Source organism: Myxine glutinosa, chromosome 2, assembly GCF_964187855.1.
Source record: "Myxine glutinosa chromosome 2, kmMyxGlut1.1, whole genome shotgun sequence".
Taxonomy (NCBI): Eukaryota; Metazoa; Chordata; class Myxini; order Myxiniformes; family Myxinidae; genus Myxine; species Myxine glutinosa.
Window position 1 is genome coordinate 154637019 of NC_136262.1, and position 20416 is coordinate 154657434.

At 47.6% G+C, this 20416-nt stretch overlaps 1 protein-coding gene across 1 annotated transcript in view; it reads right to left on the reverse strand.

Annotated features, from left to right (window-relative positions):
* SMG5 (SMG5 nonsense mediated mRNA decay factor) overlaps positions 1 to 20416 on the reverse strand; it is a 290371-nt gene that overhangs the window by 41561 nt on the left and 228394 nt on the right. The window contains exon 22 of the mRNA XM_068106896.2: positions 9301 to 9436. Coding sequence (XP_067962997.2) covers positions 9301 to 9436 — 136 coding nt within the window. The remainder of the gene's footprint in view (positions 1 to 9300; positions 9437 to 20416) is intronic.

Here is a 20416-nt window from a genome sequence, read left to right on the forward strand (position 1 = left end):
TTCGAGTGGAATCGGGTGAGTTGGGGAAGAATCGGGTAAACTGTGCGAACACGGCGGCCATTCCGCTCGGTCAAGCAACATCGTAAGTCGTGTCCGTAACAATTGGTGTCGGGGAGTGAGATCGGACCCGAAGCGCGCTTCACGCGCTCGAAATTATTAACGGCGAAATTTGATTGTGTTTTACAAAAATAAAAACCCGAATTTTGAAAGTCGCGCTATGGCAGATCAAGACGGCTGGGTTCCGGTAGAGGAGAGTGAGGCAGGTTCGATCCAGGACCAAATTGAGGGACAAGAGGAGAGCGAAGCAGTGAGGGTGGCAGGTTCGCAAAATAGCGTTGTCGCGCACGAGGTTACGGGCGCGCAAAATGGCGCCTCGCACATGGCCACGGCGACCGCGCCCGCGACGGTAGTAGCGCCACCGGTGGATTTGAACCTTTTTTTTATGCAAATGAAGGCCCTTATGGACAAGAATAATGAAGAAATGGAAAACAGAATGATGGGGGCCCTTATGGGACAAATGGGAGACCAAATTGGAGGTTTGAAAAACAGTATGGGGGCAATGAGGGACGAATTGGGGGGCGACATGGGGGCCAATAGCCAACGGTTAGAACAAAGGATGGGGGCCCAGATCAGAGGGTTAGGGAGTAGAATAGAGGGATTAGACAATAGATTAGGGGAAATACAGGAGGGGTTAATGGGGGTAGAAAACAGAATGGCCGCTCAAGAGAATCAAATGGAAGGGATGCAAAAGGGGTTAGAGGGGTTAGAATCAGTATGGAAGGCAAATTGAGGGACATGAGGGACCAAGCGGAAAGGGAAGTTAAACAAATGGGGCAGCAGATAGAGGGGGTCAGAATGGGGGTAGAAACTAAAATGGATGCTCACAGGGAGGAAATGGAGCAGATGAGGGTGGCATCTGGGCAGGAGATGCAAGTGATGGGAGAAGAGATCAGAAGAGGGGTGAGTGAGGAGGTCGGAGGAGTGCGCGAGGAGGTGAGGCACTGTAAGGAGCACATGGAGAAGGAGGTGAGAAAGGGGACTGTAAAATTGCAAGGTGGCATAGAGGAGTTGACGCTGGGAGTGGAACAGCTGACGGAGGGACAAAAAGAACTAACGGACCAGGTAAAGAAGAACACAGCGGTAATAGGAGGGTTAAAAGCGACACAAAATGACCTAAAAAATGACTTGGTAGCGACACAGAGGCAATGTCAGATGGTACGTGAGGGACTGACAACGAGGTTGGACGAGGTGACAGAGGTAATGGAGACGAAGGACCGGCAGGTGAGGACGCACATGGAAACGGTCAAGGTAGCCTTAGAGGACGAACTTGAGGAGACGTACCGGGAAATAAAAGAGGTGAAGCAGAAATTAGAAGAAGTGGAAGAAGGGGTGAGCGAAATTAAGAAGCGACGGAGAGAGGATAAGAAAGAGATAAAGGAGGAAGTAAAAGAATTGGTCCAAAGTCTGTGTTCGGATCGTGATGATGTGCTCATTAACCGGATGAGGGATTCGCAGGTGATGGAGGAGAAGCGAAGAGGAAGAGGACCCGGTGTAAGTGGTGACCAATATGGTCGTGCGTATGATGCGCCAGGTGATTTAATGAGCTTGGGGGTCGAGATGGACCCGGGTGTTCGTGAGAGGCCGTTGGTGAAGTGTGCGACAGGTCTGGTGTGCGAAAAAGGAGGTGTGCGAGAAAGTCCGACTCTGGGGTGTGTGAGGAAAAAGTGCGTGCCAAGGAGTGAGGGTGCTGGCGAGAGTGAGTCGGTCGTAGCGCGTGTGCGAGGGAGCACATGGAAGCGCGTAGTGAGGAGTGTTACGGAGGGTGTAAAGGGAGAATGCACGCCTGTGGTGAGTGTTACAGAGGATGTAACGGGAGAGGGTGTGCGAGAAAGATGTGTGACGGACAGGTGCATGGGGAAAGAGTGCGCTGTCAAAAGTAAGGAAGAGTGTACACCTGTGGTGAGTGTTACAGAGGGTGTAACGGGAGAGTGTGCGCGAGAAAGGTGTGTAACGGACGGGTGCATGAGGAAAGAGTGTGCTGTCGAGAGTAAGGGTGAGTGCGCGACCGAGAGTGGAGGTGAGAGTAGTGAGAGTGACACGGAGCGTGAGTTGGTTGTGACAGGTGAGAAAGGAAGCACACCTGGAATGGTAGAGCGTGTGTGGGAATGCACGCTGGAATTGGTAGTGAGGCACGTGGTTGGGTGTGCGAGTGAAAGCACACCTGTGATTGTCACAGAGGAGGTGACCGAGGAAGGGGCGCGAAGAGGTGTGTTGGTGAGGTGTGCGACCAACGAATGTGTGCCAAAGTGTTCGGTGGTCAGGTGTGTGACCAAGTCTGTGAGTGGAATGAGTGTACCGAGGTGTGTAAGGAAAGGTACGAGGAGCATGGGAACAGCTGGAGGTATGAGCAAGAAAGGGGTAGCGTATGCTTGTAAGCATCCAGGTGAGGCATCGACGGTAACCGGGTTAGAGGTTAGAACGACTTATAGCCGAATCGGGCCCTCGGTGCGCGTCGGGCAGCTTCGCGTGCCGCGAGGACCAGCGGGGATCCGAACCACGGCAGTTTCGAAAGAACCGCCGTCCGCGATCCACGCCGGGCCGCGCTTTGAACGGCCGCGTCCGTGCTCCACTAGGCGGAGCGGGCAGCCCGATAGGAAGGGTCGTCATGGCGACCACTTTTTGTTGAGGCATTCCGGCAGGTCGAGATCGGGCCATGGGATGGCTCCACGCCGAGGTGGTGCGTGGGATCTCGGCCCGGGTAAGCCCCCGTCCCTGCACCGAGTGCCGGACGCATCCAGCCGCCGGCACAAAAGAACCCGCATTCATGGCTCGGCTGTACGAAGCCGAGCTTTAGAAGTGAATTGGCGCACCGAGAGGCATTAGTAAGTAGACTGTAATGACGAGGTTAGTGTTTTGGACCCAAAATTAGAAAAAAAACAAAATTTGATGATTGGCAAAGGATTGGCAGTAATGATTGGCAGATGATGGGTAGTGATTGGCAAATTTTTGATTTGTTGAAATTTGATGTGCAAAATTGGTAGTGGGAGATGCCCGATGTGGTGGGATGGCAACTCTGTCATCACTCACAAAAGTGGGGCAAATGCGCTATAGTTTATGGGGTGTATGGCAGTGAAAACTAGCCCGGGTGGGTTAGGATATATTGTGTGTAGGGATCTAGAAGAGATGACATTAGGTAACGTTAAGGTTTAGATAGTGACTGATACCTGCAGAGGGGACGCAGGTAGATTAGAGTGGATGATAATGACGAGGGAGCGCAATAGTTTAAAGGGACGACTGGGAAGCGCAAGTTTCAGAGGGGAGTAGTTAGATGAGATGATGCTGTGTGAGAACTGGACAGGTGTGTGGAGCAGTGTATGAGTAGTGAGTGTTGTGGATCAGCGCGAATGCGCTTGGGGGAGAGAAGGGTGCAGGCGGCACCAAGTATGAGAGCACAGGTGTGCAAGTACAGGTGTGTGGAATACATGGAGCAGGGAATGAGTGGTGTGGAGAGAGTTGGAGTAAGTGGTACGGAGTGGTGTGCATGGTGCGAAGGTGTGAATGGGGGAAGAGTGGACCCCTTTCACGAGTACCCGGGGCGGGTAGGGTAAGTGTTAGGTAGAGGGTATAGGTAAATTGTGGTTGGATATTGGCATTTGTGGTGCGGTTGCAGAATGGTATTGTGGATGGGTGCATTAGTGTTGTGGAAATGGCTGGGCGTGTAGCCTGTTAGTGTGTGTAGTTGGTTTGGGCACTCCACCACTGTGAGGTTGTCGGCCAGGTGAGGCCGCAGGTGGGCTCTGGGAGCCGTTAGTGTCAGTGGGTGCCTGAGGATCCCGGGTGTGGATCGGGCAGCCCGTGCCAGAGAGGGCACTGAGGGGGTGAGAGTGCGAGAGGGCCTTCCCCAGTTAGTTAGGTTAGGGTGAGGAGCAGGTAAGCTCGGGTGGCAACTACAGTGGTGGAGGTGTGCAGGTGGGTAGACCTGCTGGGAGAGCTACACGTCACAGCCCAGAAATTGTGCGAGAGCACCGAGTGTTGAATCGGGGGAGTGAGACCCCAAATTGAGAAGCACCACAGTTTGGTCAATGGGAATTGGTTTTTAGAACCCATAGTGTAAGTTGGCCAATGGATTGGCAGGGAAAGACCCCGGGTAATGTAAAGTTGTTAAAGTCATTTAGGAAATAGTTAGGATTGATGAACCTGTCGCACCATACGCAGCCACTTGCCTGTGATGATGATGACTCCACACCTGTGTTTTCTTTGTTCTGTGTGCAGGAAATAAGAATTGCTGTTTGGATTTGTGAGACGCATCACGACGTGGATAAGACATTGGGGTGATTCCATCTCTCCCTCCTTAGGAGGGACTGATGATGAATTGGTGATGGCAAATTTTGATGTTGAGTTGGAGATGGCAAATTTTGATGAGAGTTGGAAATGGCAAATTTGATTGGTTAGGAGGGAGAGAAGACGAATTTGGTTTATGGGAGGAACGGGGAAGACAGTAGGGACGTTGTTGATGTGTAAAGTAGATGTTTATGGGTAGTGTTGTGTTTTGTGGATACAGTAAGGGGTAAGGGAGGGGCAATGTAGGTTACCTGGTGGGGGGGGGGGGGGGGAAAGGTAGGAACGTACCTGTCTCACCTGGTTCCCATGTGCCCCCAGTGTGCATCACCTTGTATTGCGTGCACTTTTGCGCCCTTACCACCTTACTCACTTGTCTTCTTCTTTTGTCTCCCACCTCCGAGGATCTGGCTTTGGGGCAGAGAGAGAGGAGAGAGAGGTGCTGGCTCTGCAGTTGTGGGCCTGCACTTTCGCTGCTTGCTGCTTGGATCGATACACCATATGGACCGCAATTTTGGTGGCCGCCCACAATGGACCGCAGTTCTTTTGCGGGCAAGCACCACCCGTTGATGGACCTCTGGGTCAACGTGGCACCTATGCCATACAGGTGAACCACTTATAGTTGGCCCCCCTGACGGCCACAATTCAGAAATGGACGCGGTTGGCGCCTTTCTTTATTTTTAAAGAAGCAAGAAGGCCAAGTACACCACATGAAGGCAAGACCAGCGGCAGAACATCGGCCGGCTGCGACACCACCGGTGACTATGAACACTTTATTGGTGCACCGGATGGTGCTGACTGTACATGATGGGGTGGTGCTTTTGGTGCTTGGATGGGGTGCTCTGCACATTATTAAAGGCCGTAGGGCCACAGGGCACTCGTGGGTTGGTGTATCGATGCTGGCATGCGTGCTCTCTCTATGCATAACATCTGCATGTGTTCCTCCAAAAACAGGTCCTGGATCGTAGTGTAAATATCAGTGTAGTCTTGTATAAATGATGCTCCCTACCGGCTGTATGTTTAGTTTGAGGATTCTTTCCGCGATTCGGTTATCCTGTGGGTGTGTTTCTGTGAGGAGAAGGGTGCAACGTCGCAGGGGGACATATTTACTCATTTGTGAACATCTGTAAAACTGTCGCACTCAGGGTTGAGTTAATAGTAGAGGGAACTACATCTGAGTGCCACACTAAAGTAAGTAAAAATTTATCGGGTCGGGACGCCCAGAGGTAGAGAAGGGTGCAATGTTGCGGATATGAGATTGGCCTCCATCCATATCCGCTTGTAAATATTCCCCTATTTCCCCAATACTTCCCAACTATCCCCAATCCCCCATTCCCTAGTCCCATTTTCTGTAAACACCACTCTGTAGACCCGACCTCTCCCTTTTTCCCCCATTAAATGTCGCATCCAGGTCCACCGCATCTCACGTAGACAACTATAGGACATCTTGCTAGTTATTCTTAGTCCATGTCAGTTAAGGACTCGTTTCCATTAATTCTGACTCTTCGTTGCACCAGAATGTGATTGTATGGCACCGTTAGAAAGTTTAGGACCTCCCAATACCTCCCCGCAGCTCTTCCTCATGGTACAACAACAACAACAACAGCGGCGGCGGCGCGGGGAGTGTGCGTCCTCACTCCGGCTTGGTTAGCCGCCATTGAACATGTGCTCCGACGGGGTTACCACGCAGGGGCTCGCTGTCAGCTCCTCGTCAAGGGCGGAGCCCGGTAACCCCCGCACCCAATAGAAGCGGCGGACCGATTCCATCTGGGGCGGAGCTAACGAGCCGAGGGCGTGTCACTCCCCGCTGAGCATGCGCAGAGAGAGGGAGGTGACGTCAGATGCGCCTCAGCTTGGAGAGAAAAGGACGCCACCTCCGAGCGCGACAATACCTCCCCGCATCTCTGGACCGGACCGTGTTGATTCTGTCCCGGAGCCAAGGTGCACCTTGTGCTATCGACTGCCTGCCCTTCCTTGCCATCAATCCCTGTGTAAGTCAGTCTTGTCCCGTTTGTCTGTGGTCTGTCGGGGATAAGATAAGACTGTGTCTAAGTGCCCATCTTTTCTGTGCTTTACCTCTTACCGTGTAATCTACCCGTTTCTGCATCACCAATTATATCCTCCTCCGGAGGTCTTGAGAACTGTACCCCTTGTGTCGTTGCATTAATCCCAGCCGTTGTGTCCTTTCCTTCATTGATTTAGCATAGCGCGATTCGGTCAACGTTCGAGTGGAATCGGGTGAGTTGGGGAAGAATCGGGTAAACTGTGCGAACACGGCGGCCATTCCGCTCGGTCAAGCAACATCGTAAGTCGTGTCCGTAACAATATATATATATACAGACTTGGCATTTAATATGGAATATTTTGTTTTTCTTGACTTGGATTTACTTTCTGAAATCAGTGTGTCAATCTGGTGAGTTTCTTTTACCCTTCGGTGATGTCTTTGTTGAAAGAACCATGTCACTGATTGTCTTTCGCAGCAAGAAGTCAATAACAGGATTATATCACAGGTGGCATGACAAAATGTTAGGACAGGTACATTTGACGATTGGCTTCACAATCGGGTATATAAGGGTTGTTGCGTTCTGTATTCGTGGAAAAAAACTGCTGCATGTCTACAAAAGTTATTGACACTTCCTCTGGAGATGGTCCGTCAACTTGACAATGCTGTTTGTCACGGAGTGGTGGCTTTACGAAATTCTGGCATGAAACAGTGTGCTATTGCTCGGCAGTATGGCATCACTCAAGGTCAGGTGTCAAAGATCCTGAAACGAAATGCTCAGAGGGGTGTCCCTACTCCAATACCGAGGCCAGGACGTCCCCGCAGAACCACAAGGAGGGATGATCACCAGCTGCACCGGTTAGTCCGCAATGGCCGTACCAAGACAGCTAATCGGCTTAGGGCTGAGTGGCAGCAACTGACAAATGTGCCTGTGTCCAGAAGGCTTGTCAACCAACGACTGATTCAAGCAGGCTATCGTGCCAGGCGTCCCCTGAGAAAGCTACGCCTGACCAGACAACACCACCAGCGCCGATTGCAGTGGGCCAGAGAGCACCGTCAATGGCAGCCAGGACACTGGAATCACGTGATCTTCAGTGACGAGTCTAGACTTCTGGTCTATCGTCAAGATGGCCGTGTCCGAGTGCGCAGACAAGTGCATGAAGCCTACAACAAAGATTGTATAGTGCCAAGAGTCCAAGCTGGAGGTGGTGGGGTGACCGTTTGGGCTGCTTTTCATGCAGGGGGCAAAACTGACCTGGTTGTTCTGGATGGAAACCTGAACCAGTTCAAGTACAGGGCCATTCTGGAAGAAACATTGCTTCCATTTGCTCGTGCAGCCTTTCGAGGAAACTTTGTCTTGCAAGATGACAATGCACGGCCTCATCGTGCTCGCATGATCCAACACTTTCTTGCTGACCGTGGTGTAGAGCATATGGAGTGGCCTGCCATGTCCCCAGATATGAATCCGATAGAGAACTTGTGGGCAGAATTAACACGTCAAATCGACCACTTGGACCAGCAGCCGACCTCTGTGCGTGAATTGCAGCAGGCTATTGTCACTGCATGGCAAGCGATTCCTGTCCAAGCCTTGGCAAATCTCGTGAACAGCATGCCTCAACGTGTACGTGCTCTCCTGAATGCTCGTGGGGGTTACACGAAGTACTGAACTGTAATTTTACTGTTCGTAATCCCAGTCGTAATTTAACTTTTGTTTTCGTTGAAATTTTTTTTGGCTAATGTGCAAAATAAAGAGATACTTCTGGAAAACGTACAGAAGTTTAACACAGTACTGTCCATGAATTGAGTTCGATATCAGTTTCCATCACTTTCAAGGATCAATTTATTTGTTTGGAAATGTCAAATGTGGTTTTTGTTTCTTTTAAAGGTCACATTAACAAAATCTAGAATAATTTCAACATAATTCCAATGAACTTTTGGTTCGAAGACATCTTGAAAAGTAAGTTCACCCCCACAAAAAAAATATTCCATATTAAATGCCAAGTCTGTATATATATAATTATATATATATATATATATATATGTATAGTATAATATAATGTATATATATATATATATATATATATATATATATATATATATATATATATATATATATATATATATATATATATATATATATATATACATATACATACATACATACATACATACACACAAAGACCCAATCACATCTCTCACACATAATTGGAGGGCATAACAAATCAGCTCTCACCTCAATTACCCCAGGTGGCTCGGATTTCCATGCATTAACCCCCCATGTTCTTCTAGCCAAAGAAAGCTGCATAAAGCAACCGATAAAAGCTACACAAGGTAAGCCCTTTGGTATTTAAACCCTACTTCGGTTCCTCTGCAGCTGCAGACATTCAAGAGTAGCACATACATGAGAGGTCAAATAAACTATATTGTACTCGTCAAGCCTGGTGTTGGCTTAGCGGTCAGCGTGCCGGCTTGGGATCCTAGGATCCTGGGTTCGAATCCCGGTCGATCGCTGAATTAACGCCAGGGGGGTTGACTCAGCCTGTCATCCTTCCGAGGTCGGCAAATTGAGTACCAGCTTGCTGGGATGAATGATCACGGTGTGTACCCCGATTTAGAATAGGTACACTGTATCCCTGCGCATCGTAAGAGCATGGCCAAGGGTTGGCGTCAGGAAGGGCATCCGGCCATAAAAACATTGCCTCAAACAGGGAACCATGATTGTCATGGGGCCCGCAAGGCTAACCCCTGCTCTAGCGGGGAAAATGGCCTTAAAACGATCATTCAAAATCATTCGTTCATACAAGCAAACTATTATTCAAATTTACAAATCAAAATATATATTTTAAGCATTTTGATGGTCCAATGTTATTTGCAAACATTCACAGAAACACCAGTTATTTACTATTCAACTATTGTAAGCTAAATACGGATACGCATATGAAAAAGGTGCGAAGTCTGACCTGCATGTGTGGTGATTGTGAGGACACCTCTTCAGGGCTGCTGGCCAACAGAATAGTGACCATGCCACGATGCTCTTCCAGTGGCCCTTGTGGTTCAGCAAGTGAACGGCAGCTGTCTAACATCCTAAAGAATCGCCTGCAAAATCCAATCATACACACGGAAATGTAATCACCAAAAACGTTGTCAAACTACTACAATCTCTTGCTCTTTTCCACACTTGTAGCCAATATCAACACTCATTTTCTCCAACAACTTAATAAGCGATTATACCTCCATATCCATCCCATTACATCACAATCCCAACATTCATACCCATTGCCATGAATAAAGATACGAACTGAGGTTGTCTGTTAGGAAATAGTCCAAGCGCTTGCCTTATAAAAGGGTTGATATCCCATCTAGTACAATTTGTCCTTTGCCATGGTGTCCTTGTTCTTCAACACTTGCAAGCTCCTCCAGATGTTTGTGTTATTATTGATAAAATGAGATGCCCCTAAAATTATATATGTGGAACACCAGGACTTAAATATGGAAACTAGGGATCACTAAAAGGAAAACAGATATTATAACGTATTACTTATAGTGCTGTGGCTCAAGAGCTTTAAAGAGGTAGCACCTTCCTGTGATGAAATAAAAGGCGAAGATCTGTGTAATTCCCTCCCTAGCAGTTTGCCGTGCCGATAAAAGGGTGGCTTGAGACAGCAAGGGGATTGCCTTTACTTGTGACTGAATTTGAGCTGGTAAGTTTAAATGAGGCATCTTTAATATGGCTTGCTTTACCTAGGGCACATTCGATGAACGCGTACTAAATATGTTATTATTCCTTTTTGTAGATGATGGAGGATTTATTACAATAAAGCTCACTATCTTTGAGGAGTTAGTGATTTGAAATCTTATCACATTTTATTGTAATCACCTCCTTCGCTCGAGTTCCATGGACAAGATACTCAGACTCGAGGAGTTCTGCGGGGACCCCCAGGCGACACATGCCGCGAGCCAGTGGGCCCACTGGCACCGTGCCCTGGTGAATTATATTGCTGCTGTACCGGAGATTTCCGAGGAGCAGAAACTCTCAGTACTCACCTGCCATGTCTCCAACACTGTGTTCGACTAAATTTCACACTGCGAGACTTACGAGACCGCTGTGGCTGCTCTCAGAGAAATATACATAAAGCCTCAGAGTGCCATGTACGTGAGACATATGCTCGCTACACGCCGACAAGACCCCTCGGAGCCTCAAGAACAGTTCCTTCAGTAATTGCGAAGACTTGGCAAGGACTGTATGGTTGAGGCTCGGACGGCAGCTGAGATAACTGATGACTTAATGTGTGATGTCTTTGTGACAGGTCTAGCGTCACCAGCAATACGGCCAAGATTACTCGAGAAAACAGCTATGACCCTCCAGGAAGCGTATGATCAAGCTCGCGTCCTGTTGCTCGCCTAGACTCGCTCAGAGGCGTACGGCCATTCTTACATATTCAGCGGGGGCCACCGCCGAGGCTCGCACAGAGCCGACACTTATTCCGGAACGACCCCCTGCGGGTGCTGCGGCTTCTCCGGGATCGACTGGCGCTCCGCTGGCTCTTGAAGAGGATGCTCTGAGTACTGCGGCCACTACCTCCTCTACTGACAACGCAAAATGTTACTTCTGCGGGAATCGTCGGCACTCACGTGCCCTTTGCCCCACTCGTGAAGCGTTGTGCCATACTTGTGGAAAAAAGGGCACTTTGCGAAGGGTTTGTCGCTCGATGAAAACGCGATGCACGACCCTCGCGGGGACCAACACTTCGCAGGCTTCCAGCTCCGCGGAGCCGACGCTGTCCCGCAGTCTCGCCAGTGCGGTGCTTCCGGTGCTCGTCGAAGGAAAAGCAGCTGATGCGCTGATAGACACTGGCAGCAGCGTGAGCTATGTCAGTCAAGCCTTGGTCAAGCGTCACGCATTGTTGATCGGCCAGGCTACATGGCGAATCTACATGGCCTCGGCAGGCCTGTGGACACGCACAAAGGGAATGTGCATAGTTAATTTGGTGGTCAATGATGTTGTGTACCCTGATGTAAAATTAATGATAATGCTGAATTTATGTGCCGATGTGCTTCTAGTACATTATTTTTTGCATAGACATGGCCAATTGGAGATGCAATTCGGAGAAGGAGAGAATACTCTTTCGGTCTGCGGTCTAGCTGAAATGGCTATCGAGCCACCTGCATTATTTCCGAGTCTGACTGCTGATTGCAAACCACAAACCGTAAAGTCTAGACGATACACACGCGCTGACACGCAGTTCATTGCGGATGAGACTAAACATTTGCTGCGGGAGGGCATCATAGAGCCGAGTAGTTCTCCGTGGCGAGCCCAGGTGTTGGTGGTGAATACGGCTAATCATCGTCAGCGCATGGCAGTGGATTATTCTCAAACTATTAATAGATTCACACAACTTGACGCGTATCCATTGCCCAGAATGGATGATATGGTACGGGATGTGGCTAAGTACCGAGTATTCAGCACCTTGGATCTTAGAAGCGCGTACCATCAGATATCGATACGTGAGTCTGACAGGCCCTACACTGGGTTTGAATCTGGCCAAAGGCTCTATCAATTTCGTCGATTCCCTTTCGGTGTAACAAACGGCGTATCTTGCTTTCAGTGCACCATGGACGACATTATTGCGAAAGAGCACTTGAAAGACATTTTTGTGTACGTTGATAATGTGACGGTTTGCGGCCACAACCAGGAGGACCATGATGCGAACTTGCAATGATTCTTGTGGGTAGCGCAACAGTACAATTTGACCTTCAACGAGGAGAAATGTAAATACGCGGTCAAGACGATAGATCTTCGTGGGTACATGGTGACCGGAGGCGAGATGAAGCCGGATGCCGAGCAACTTCGCCCTTTGATCGACATGGCGGCTCGGTGTGATTGTGGGTCCTTGTGTCACGCCTTGGGGCTATTTGCTCATTATTCACGGTGGGTACAAGGCTACTCAGAAAGGATTTGACCTCTTCTGGATTGTAAAGCTTTTCCTCTAACGATGAGTGCCAAGGTCGCCTTTCAACAATTGAAGGATGACATAGCAGGTGCCTGCGTGACCTCCATTGACGAGACAATACCATTCCTGGTCGAGACAGACGCCTCAGATTGCACTATCGCAATGACGCTCACTTGGGGGGTCAGGAGGGGGGGGGGGGGGGGTGGGTAGGGGGGAAGCCGGTGGCATTCTTCTCACGCACCTTGACCGACCGTGAGCGAAGACACTCTGCTATCGAAAAGGAGGTGTACGCTATCGTTGAGGCAATTAGGCGATGGCAACATTTTCTTTTAGGCAAACGGTTTCAATTAATGACTGATCAACAGTGGCTTTTATGTACGACTATCGGCATGCTCAACACATTAAGAATGACAAGATATCGAGATGGCAGATAGAATTGGCAGATTATTGCTATGAGATAATCTACCACCCGGGTTGCGACAATTCGGCAGCCGGTGTGCTGTCGAGACCAGTCTGAGCGGGCATGATGTCCGACGATCTGCGAGTCATTCACGAATCTTTATGCCACCTGGGGTTGACGCATCTTGCTCATTTTGTTTGTTGCCGTAACTTGCCTTTCTCAGTGGATGATGTCCGACGACTATGCCGTTCATGCTCGGTGTGTGCAGAATTAAAGCCACGTTTCTACAAACCACCAATGGGGACTTTGATTCAAGCCAGCCGTTCTTGGGAGAGGTTGGGTATCGATTTTAAGGGACCTCTACCCACGTCGGGGCCGAATCGCTATATGCTCACGATTGTAGATGAGTATTCACGATTTCCCTTTGCGTTCCGCTACCCTGACATGTCATCCGCGACGGTCCTCCGATGCTTGCGCCAGCTGTTTCTACTGTACGGATATCCGGCTTTTATCCATTCTGACAGGGGGGTTGCGTTCATGTCTCAGGAGGTGAAGACCTTTCTTCTCGAACGGGGCATTGCGGCCAGCCGGACTATTCCGTATAATCCCCAGGGGGAACGGGAAGGTCAAGCAATTTAATGCTATTGTCTGGAAGGCTGTGGAAATGGCATTGAGGACTCAGGGATTGGATCCTCATCAGTGGGTACAGGTTTTACCTGAAGCTTCACATGCCATCCGTACTTTGCTGTGCACTGCTACAAATGAAACTCCACATGATCGAATGTTTCGTTATCAAAGACGCAGCGCTAGTGGTCAATCTTTGCCAGGCTGGCTGTCCGAGCCCGGGCCCGCATTCTTGAAACGGATGGTCCGATATAGGAAGTACGAACCGTTGGTGATCGGGTACACGTGTTGGAGGCTAATCTGGAATACGCCCACGTTTGGATGCCTGACGGACGTATGACGACTGTCTCGGTGCGACATCTACAGACTTGGCATTTAATATGGATTTTTTTTTTGTGGGGGTGAACTTACTTTTCAAGATGACTGAGAACCAAAAGTTCATTGGAATTATGTTGAAATTATTCTAGATTTTGTTAATGTGACATTTAAAAACCACCTTTAGAGGCCATTTCCCCCCGCAAAGCGGGGGTTGGCCTTTTTCGGGGACCGTGGTTGTTGTTGTTTTTTGGTCCCCCTTTTGAAGCAATGTTTTACGGCCGGATGCCCTTCCTGCCGCCAACCCTTTTTGTCGCCTTTTTACGACAAGCAGGGAATTACCAGTGAACTGGTACTCAATTTGCCGACCTCGGAAGGATGACAGGCTGAGTCAACCCCCCTGGCGTTAATTCAGCGATCGACCGGGATTCGAACCCAGGATCCTAGGATCCTAAGCTGGCACCCTAGCCGCTAGCCCAACACCAGGCTTAATGTGACATTTAAAAGAAACAAAAACCACATTTGACATTTCGAAGCAAATAAATTGATCCTTGGAAGTGATGTGAACTGATATCGAACTCAATTCATGGACAGTACTGTGTTAAACTTCTGTACGTTTTCCAGAAGTATCTCTTTATTTTGCACATTAGCCAATTTTTTTTTCAACAAAAACAAAAGCTAAATTATGACTGGGATTACGGACAGTAAAATTACAGTTCAGTACTTCGTGTAACCCCCACGAGCATTCAGGAGAGCACGTACACGTCGAGGCATGCTGTTCACGAGATTTGCCATGGTGTGGACAGGAATCGCTTGCCATGCAGTGACAATAGTCTGCTGCAATTCCCACACAGAGGCAGGCTGCTGGTCCAGGTTGTCGATTTGACGCGTTAATTCTGCCCACAAGTTCTCTATCGGATTCATATGCGGGGACATGGCAGGCCACTCCATATGCTCTACACCACGGTCAGCAAGAAAGTGTTGGATCATGCGAGCACGATGAGGCCGTGCATTGTCATCTTGGAAGACAAAGTTTCCTCGAAAGGCTGCATGAGCAAATGGAAGGAATGTTTCTTCCAGAATGACCCTGTACTTGAACTGGTTCAGGTTTCCATTCAGAACAACCAGGTCAGTTTTGCCCCCTGCATGAAAAGCAGCCCAAATGGTCACCACACCACCTCCAGCTTGGACTCTTGGCACTATACAATCTTCGTTGTGGGCTTCATGCACTTGTCTGCGCACTCGGACGTGGCCATCTTGACGATAGACCAGAAATCTAGACTCGTCACTGAAGGTCACGTGATTCCAGTGTCCTGGCTGCCATTGACGGTGCTCTCTGGCCCACTGCAATCGGGGCTGGCTGTGTTGTCTGGTCAGGCGTGGCTTTCTCAGGGGACGCCTGGCACGATAGCCTGCTTGAACCAGTCGTTGGTTGACTAGCCTTCTGGATACAGGCACATTTGTCAGTTGCTGCCACTCAGCCCTAAGCCGATTAGCTGACTTGGTACGCCCATTGCAGTCTAACCGGTGCAGCTGGCGATCATCTCTCCTTGTGGTTCTGCGTGGACGTCCTGGCCTCGGTATTGGAGGAGGGACACCCCTCTGAGCATTTCGTTTCAGGATCTTTGACACCTGACCTTGAGTGATGCCATACTGCCGAGCAATAGCACGCTGTTTCATGCCAGAATTTCGTAAAGCCACCACTCCATGACAAACAGCATTGTCAAGTTGACGGACCATCTCCAGAGGAAGCGGCAATAACTTTTGTAGACGTGCAGCAGATGTTTTCCACTAATACAGAACGCAACAACCCTTATATACCCGATTGTGAAGCCAATCGTCAAATGTACCTGTCCTTACATTTTGTCACGCCACCTGTGATATAATCCTGTTATTGACTTCTTGCTGCGAAAGACAATCAGTGACATGGTTCTTTCAACAAAGACATCACCGAAGGGTAAAATAAACTCACCAGATTGATATACTGAGTTCAGAAAGTAAACCCAAGTCAAGAAGAAAAAAAAATTCTATATTAAATGCTAAGTCTGTAGTTCCGTGTGGAGAGGATCCATGTCCCGGCGCTAGTGACGGCAATGTTGCGGGGTCGGATGAGCCATCCGCATTGGGACCGGCCGCTGATTCTTCTTCTCCCTCGGGTCCGACGCTGCCCTATGGTGTCCCGATTCATGTGGACCTGCGCCGGTGCCCGGTCTGGATGTCGATCCTCCGAGTTCGGAATTGCGCAACGTTGTGGATTCTGAAACTGTTTCTGATGGTTATCGTACCCGTGCCGGCCGAGCCGATTCTGGCGGTTATCGCACCCGTGCTGGCAGAGAGAGTCGAAAGCCGGTTCGTTTGGGATTGTAGGTTCCTTTATCCTCAGTTAGTGAACGTTTGATTTTGGTGCTTTTTATATTCAGTAGTTTTGTATTATTCCCAATGCGAGCTTGCTGGAAACTTAATTGGAGGGAGAATGTGATGAAATAAAAGGCGAAGATCTGTGTAATTCCCTCCCTAGCGGTTTGCCATGCCTATAAAAGGGTGGCTTGAGACAGCGAGGGGATTGCCTTTACTTGTGACTGAATTTGAGCTGGTAAGTTTAAATGACGCTTTTTTGACCTTCTTTACATAGGGCACATTCTATGAACGCATACTAAATATGTTATTATTCCTTTTTGTAGATGATGTGGAGGATTTATTACAATAAAGCTCACTATCTTTGAGGAGTTCTTGATTTGAAATCTTATCACACTTCCATCATGTGAAGTGAAAATAGAGCCTCTCCTTGGGACACTGGTCTCGAACATCCGAGGGACAGTTCCACTATCGAAGACCGTCCTAACAACTGTGCAAAGTGAGCCTGCTATGATGTGTTGGGTGGACCTAAGACAAGGAAACTATGACAAAAACTGGGGCAGTTCACTTCACTTATTCTTGGTTGACAGGTAGTTTGAGAGATGGAAGCCTGATTTCAAATCTTTTATCATCCATGTTTGGGGATATCAATGGTCATCCGGTGTTAATGGCACCATCCCAAAACGGGGTTGGGCCTCACTCGACAAGGTTGGTGAGGGGCAACAGGCACCGCTATGTCTGGATCCAGAGCAGGTGTGGGTAAGCGGGCACCAGCTTGTCATTTGGTTTCTGTTAAAGCAACTGGGGTGAGGGGTAAAGTAAGGTTGTAATTGGAGTTTGGAATGTTCAAAGTTTGACAGGGAAAGGTAGGGAGATTGTAGATCTTCTAAACAGAAGAAGTGTGTTGGAAAGCTTGTTTGCAAAGAACGAGGTGGACATGCAATGGTGCAAGGGAACTAGGAAGGGCAGGCAGAATAGAACGAAGGGGGCTTTGGATTGGGAATTTGTACAGCAGGTGGTGGAGGTTTTCAAGGTGAGAGAGAGACTGATGACCATTAACCCTTTGAGTACGGGATTTTGTTTTGATAAAAAATACCCCTGGTACGGGATTAATTTGGCATTACGGGAATGCAACCACGTACCGACGATCTATTTATAGGTATCGTCGATGACGTGGAGTAACGTCATCCGTACACAAAACGTTTTTGCGGGTTGCGGCACTGGACGTCATCCGTACTCGAAGGGTTAAGCCATTTGGGCCTTGGCAAAGGAAAAAGAGGGATTGTTGCATAGCATGGATATAGAGATGCTGAGAGGGCTGATAAAGATGTATTTGAGGGAAATAAAGAAGAATGGTGATATCAGGAGGTAGGCACGAGTAAGAGGCATTTGCAAAAAGGAAGAGGAGGTACATCTGCAATGGTTAAGTCATGTGCTCAGGAGGGAGAAGGGAAATGTGGTCAGACAGGTCTTTGACATGGATGTAGCTGGCAGGAGAAGATGCAGACTAAAATTGAGGTGGAAGGAGGAGGTGGGGAGGGACATGAGAGAGGTGAGGTGCAGAGAGAAGATGCACAGGATATTGGAGGGTGGGGGTGGAAAACTCATGCGGCTGACCGCATAACGCAACGTGGTATTAAATGGGGCCGTTAAAGTAGTTGGAGTCTTATAGTGATTTGCTGGAAGAATCTGAAAACATGATGATTAATCCTCAACGAAATATGGTACTTTACAGATATTTAAGCACAATCATCGAATATGAATAGGAATCCAGCAAAATAGGAATGATTAGTATGCATGAGCAAATATTCAAGGAAAAGTGTTTCAGCACAATTTAAATAAAGAAAAGTTGTTAGGAAAGATTCAACATTCCTAATATGACTCTTTATACTTTGCATTTCGCATGTTAAGTATTCCAGACAGGCAATGTACTCCCAATGATTTTTTCACACAAAACTCATCCGGGCCCAGCCTCAAACACAGACTAATTAACCCTTTACGTGAGCTGAATTATTTAGAAGCAATCTCGACATCAACCCTGAGTGTGAGTCAGAAGGATCATGTATTATTAAAATGACAAGGCACAGAATCAAATTTAGACAGATCGCTGCAGTGATTTCAAAAAAGTTTGGAATCTGCCAACACCGTTCTCATCATGGCAGGAGTTCAAAAAGGTGCTTAGAAAAGATACCTGTAGGCATTCCGTGTTAAAATTGATAGACAATGTATTTAACTTATTATTCGCGGGTGCCAAATTCAGAATAATTGTCTGCTAAGTTCAATTTAGAACTTTTGTCACCCAAATTTCCCTCTCCCTGTCACCAAAATAGCTGCCATTGGGAAAAGGAAAAGGTTACTGACATTAATGTTTGTAGGCCAATAAAAGCAATTTAATGTGACCAAATAGGAAGTAATCTTACTTGGAAAAGGGAAGGGTATCACAAAAGGCCTTTAAAAAGCATGCTAAACGAGAACAGCACTCGGAAGAGCGCATACTACATACCAGGCTGAACAGTTCATTTTTTATCCCACCAATAGGCTGGATCTGCATCGTACCTGAACCAAAATCTGAATGGCTTGTCCTTGTCACCTACCCAACTCATCCACCGGGATTAGTCCAAATCTATCCACAACGTTTTGAGATATCATGCTATATATCGGTTTTGGCCTGATAATTCAACGGTGAAGAAAGAGATAGGGTCAAAAATTATATGTAGCATGATATCTCAAAAAGTTGAGGATGGAGTCGGACGAAACTTGGTGGACAGGTTGGGTAGGTGACAAGAACAAGCCGATTCCATTTTAGTTCAGGTCCGAATCCAGATCCGGCCTATTAGTGGGATATAAAACAATCTGTTCAGCCTGGATGGAGGACGTGTGCTCTATATCGAGTGCCGTTCTAGTTATGTCTCTTCTATTGGAATTGTAGATGGTGGCTTGCAAACTGAGCCTCAATGGCGGTGTACAGAAGCGTGTTTTTCTTTAAATAATAATAAATACAAGGAGCAGGGAGGTGAAATTCACTGCAAATGATGTGCAATGTGTACAGAGTAAAACGAGTGGTCATTTATTTACGTCAGTAGGATGTCTCATAAATATAGACATATAAATCAGCACATCTGACACTGACATTAGGCTGAGGCTGTACCCTCCAATAAACGTTTGCAACCCATCATTTTAGATGGGCTTTATACGAGTGAATGATATAACTACCTTGGGAACATACACGTGTGGATGTCCTACCCCGGGGGCTGGTTCGCAGAACCATCACAATATATTGCAAAAAAGTGATTTTCTTTTTCTACAGAGTGTAAAGCTCGTCGAAGGGATGCAACTCAAATCCCGTACACATGTAAATCCATGAGAAAACACCAGACTTAACTTCAGACGAATACAGCTGCCGAGTTGAGGGATGCTAATCTACGGGGCTTGTCGAGGTCTAAAACTCAAATATGAGCAAGGGAGACAATTTTTATGAATTCACCAATAAAAAATTATGTTTAAAAAGCTGGTGGACAACTTTCAACATGAAACGCCTGCAGCATTAACTTTTTTCAAAATCCTGCCCTGACTATCCTCAAAATTCAGGCATTATTTATGGAAGCATGGATTGTAAAACACCAAACAAACTGCACCATCTCCAAGGCATTCCTGACTGCTGTTTGTTTCTCTCAAAGAAAAACAAGAACAATGAACAAGGGATCAGATTTACACCACCCTTCTACCACCACGCGCCCCCCAAACAAAAAAAAAAGACTCGAGAGAAGTTATAAATGATGCATTGCAAATCCCCACGCTTCCCACTTGAAGCAGAGTTGAAAGATGGCAAATAGTTCCACCAGGAATGACACAATATCAAATTCTGAGTTAATTTTTTTTTCCCGTTTTGACCCCTATGATATAAAGTCCCAACACACTGGGGCATGAACCAGGGATCAAATCCAAAATATCGTTACATATTTCATGCGTCCCCCAATGTTGATTGCATGTACAAAGTTTAATTTGAAAAAATTATTTAAATGTGGCCGTAATTGCATCTTTTGGTATTTGACCTTTTGACCCGGCCCCCGAGGCGGGCCAAAAAGTGACACTGCTCTTGTACCTTTGTGCCATGTGATGATCATAATACCAGGGTTGGTGAATTTATGCTCAACCGTTTCGGAGAAGATAGCGTGATGGACAGACAGACAGACAGACAGACAGAGAGACGGAAGGACGGAGGTGATTGCATTATCCCCCCGTTTTTTTCTTTTCAAAAAGGCGTTGGGATAAATATATGATATGTTACTATTAATTTGGAATTGGTCACTGTCTTTGAAGTTGGCATAAAAAAAGCCACATATATAGAACAAACTGTTTCAAATGGAGCACCTTGCCACCATTAGAGCATTTAAATTGCATCAGATGTGGCAATAAATACAAATTGTTGCT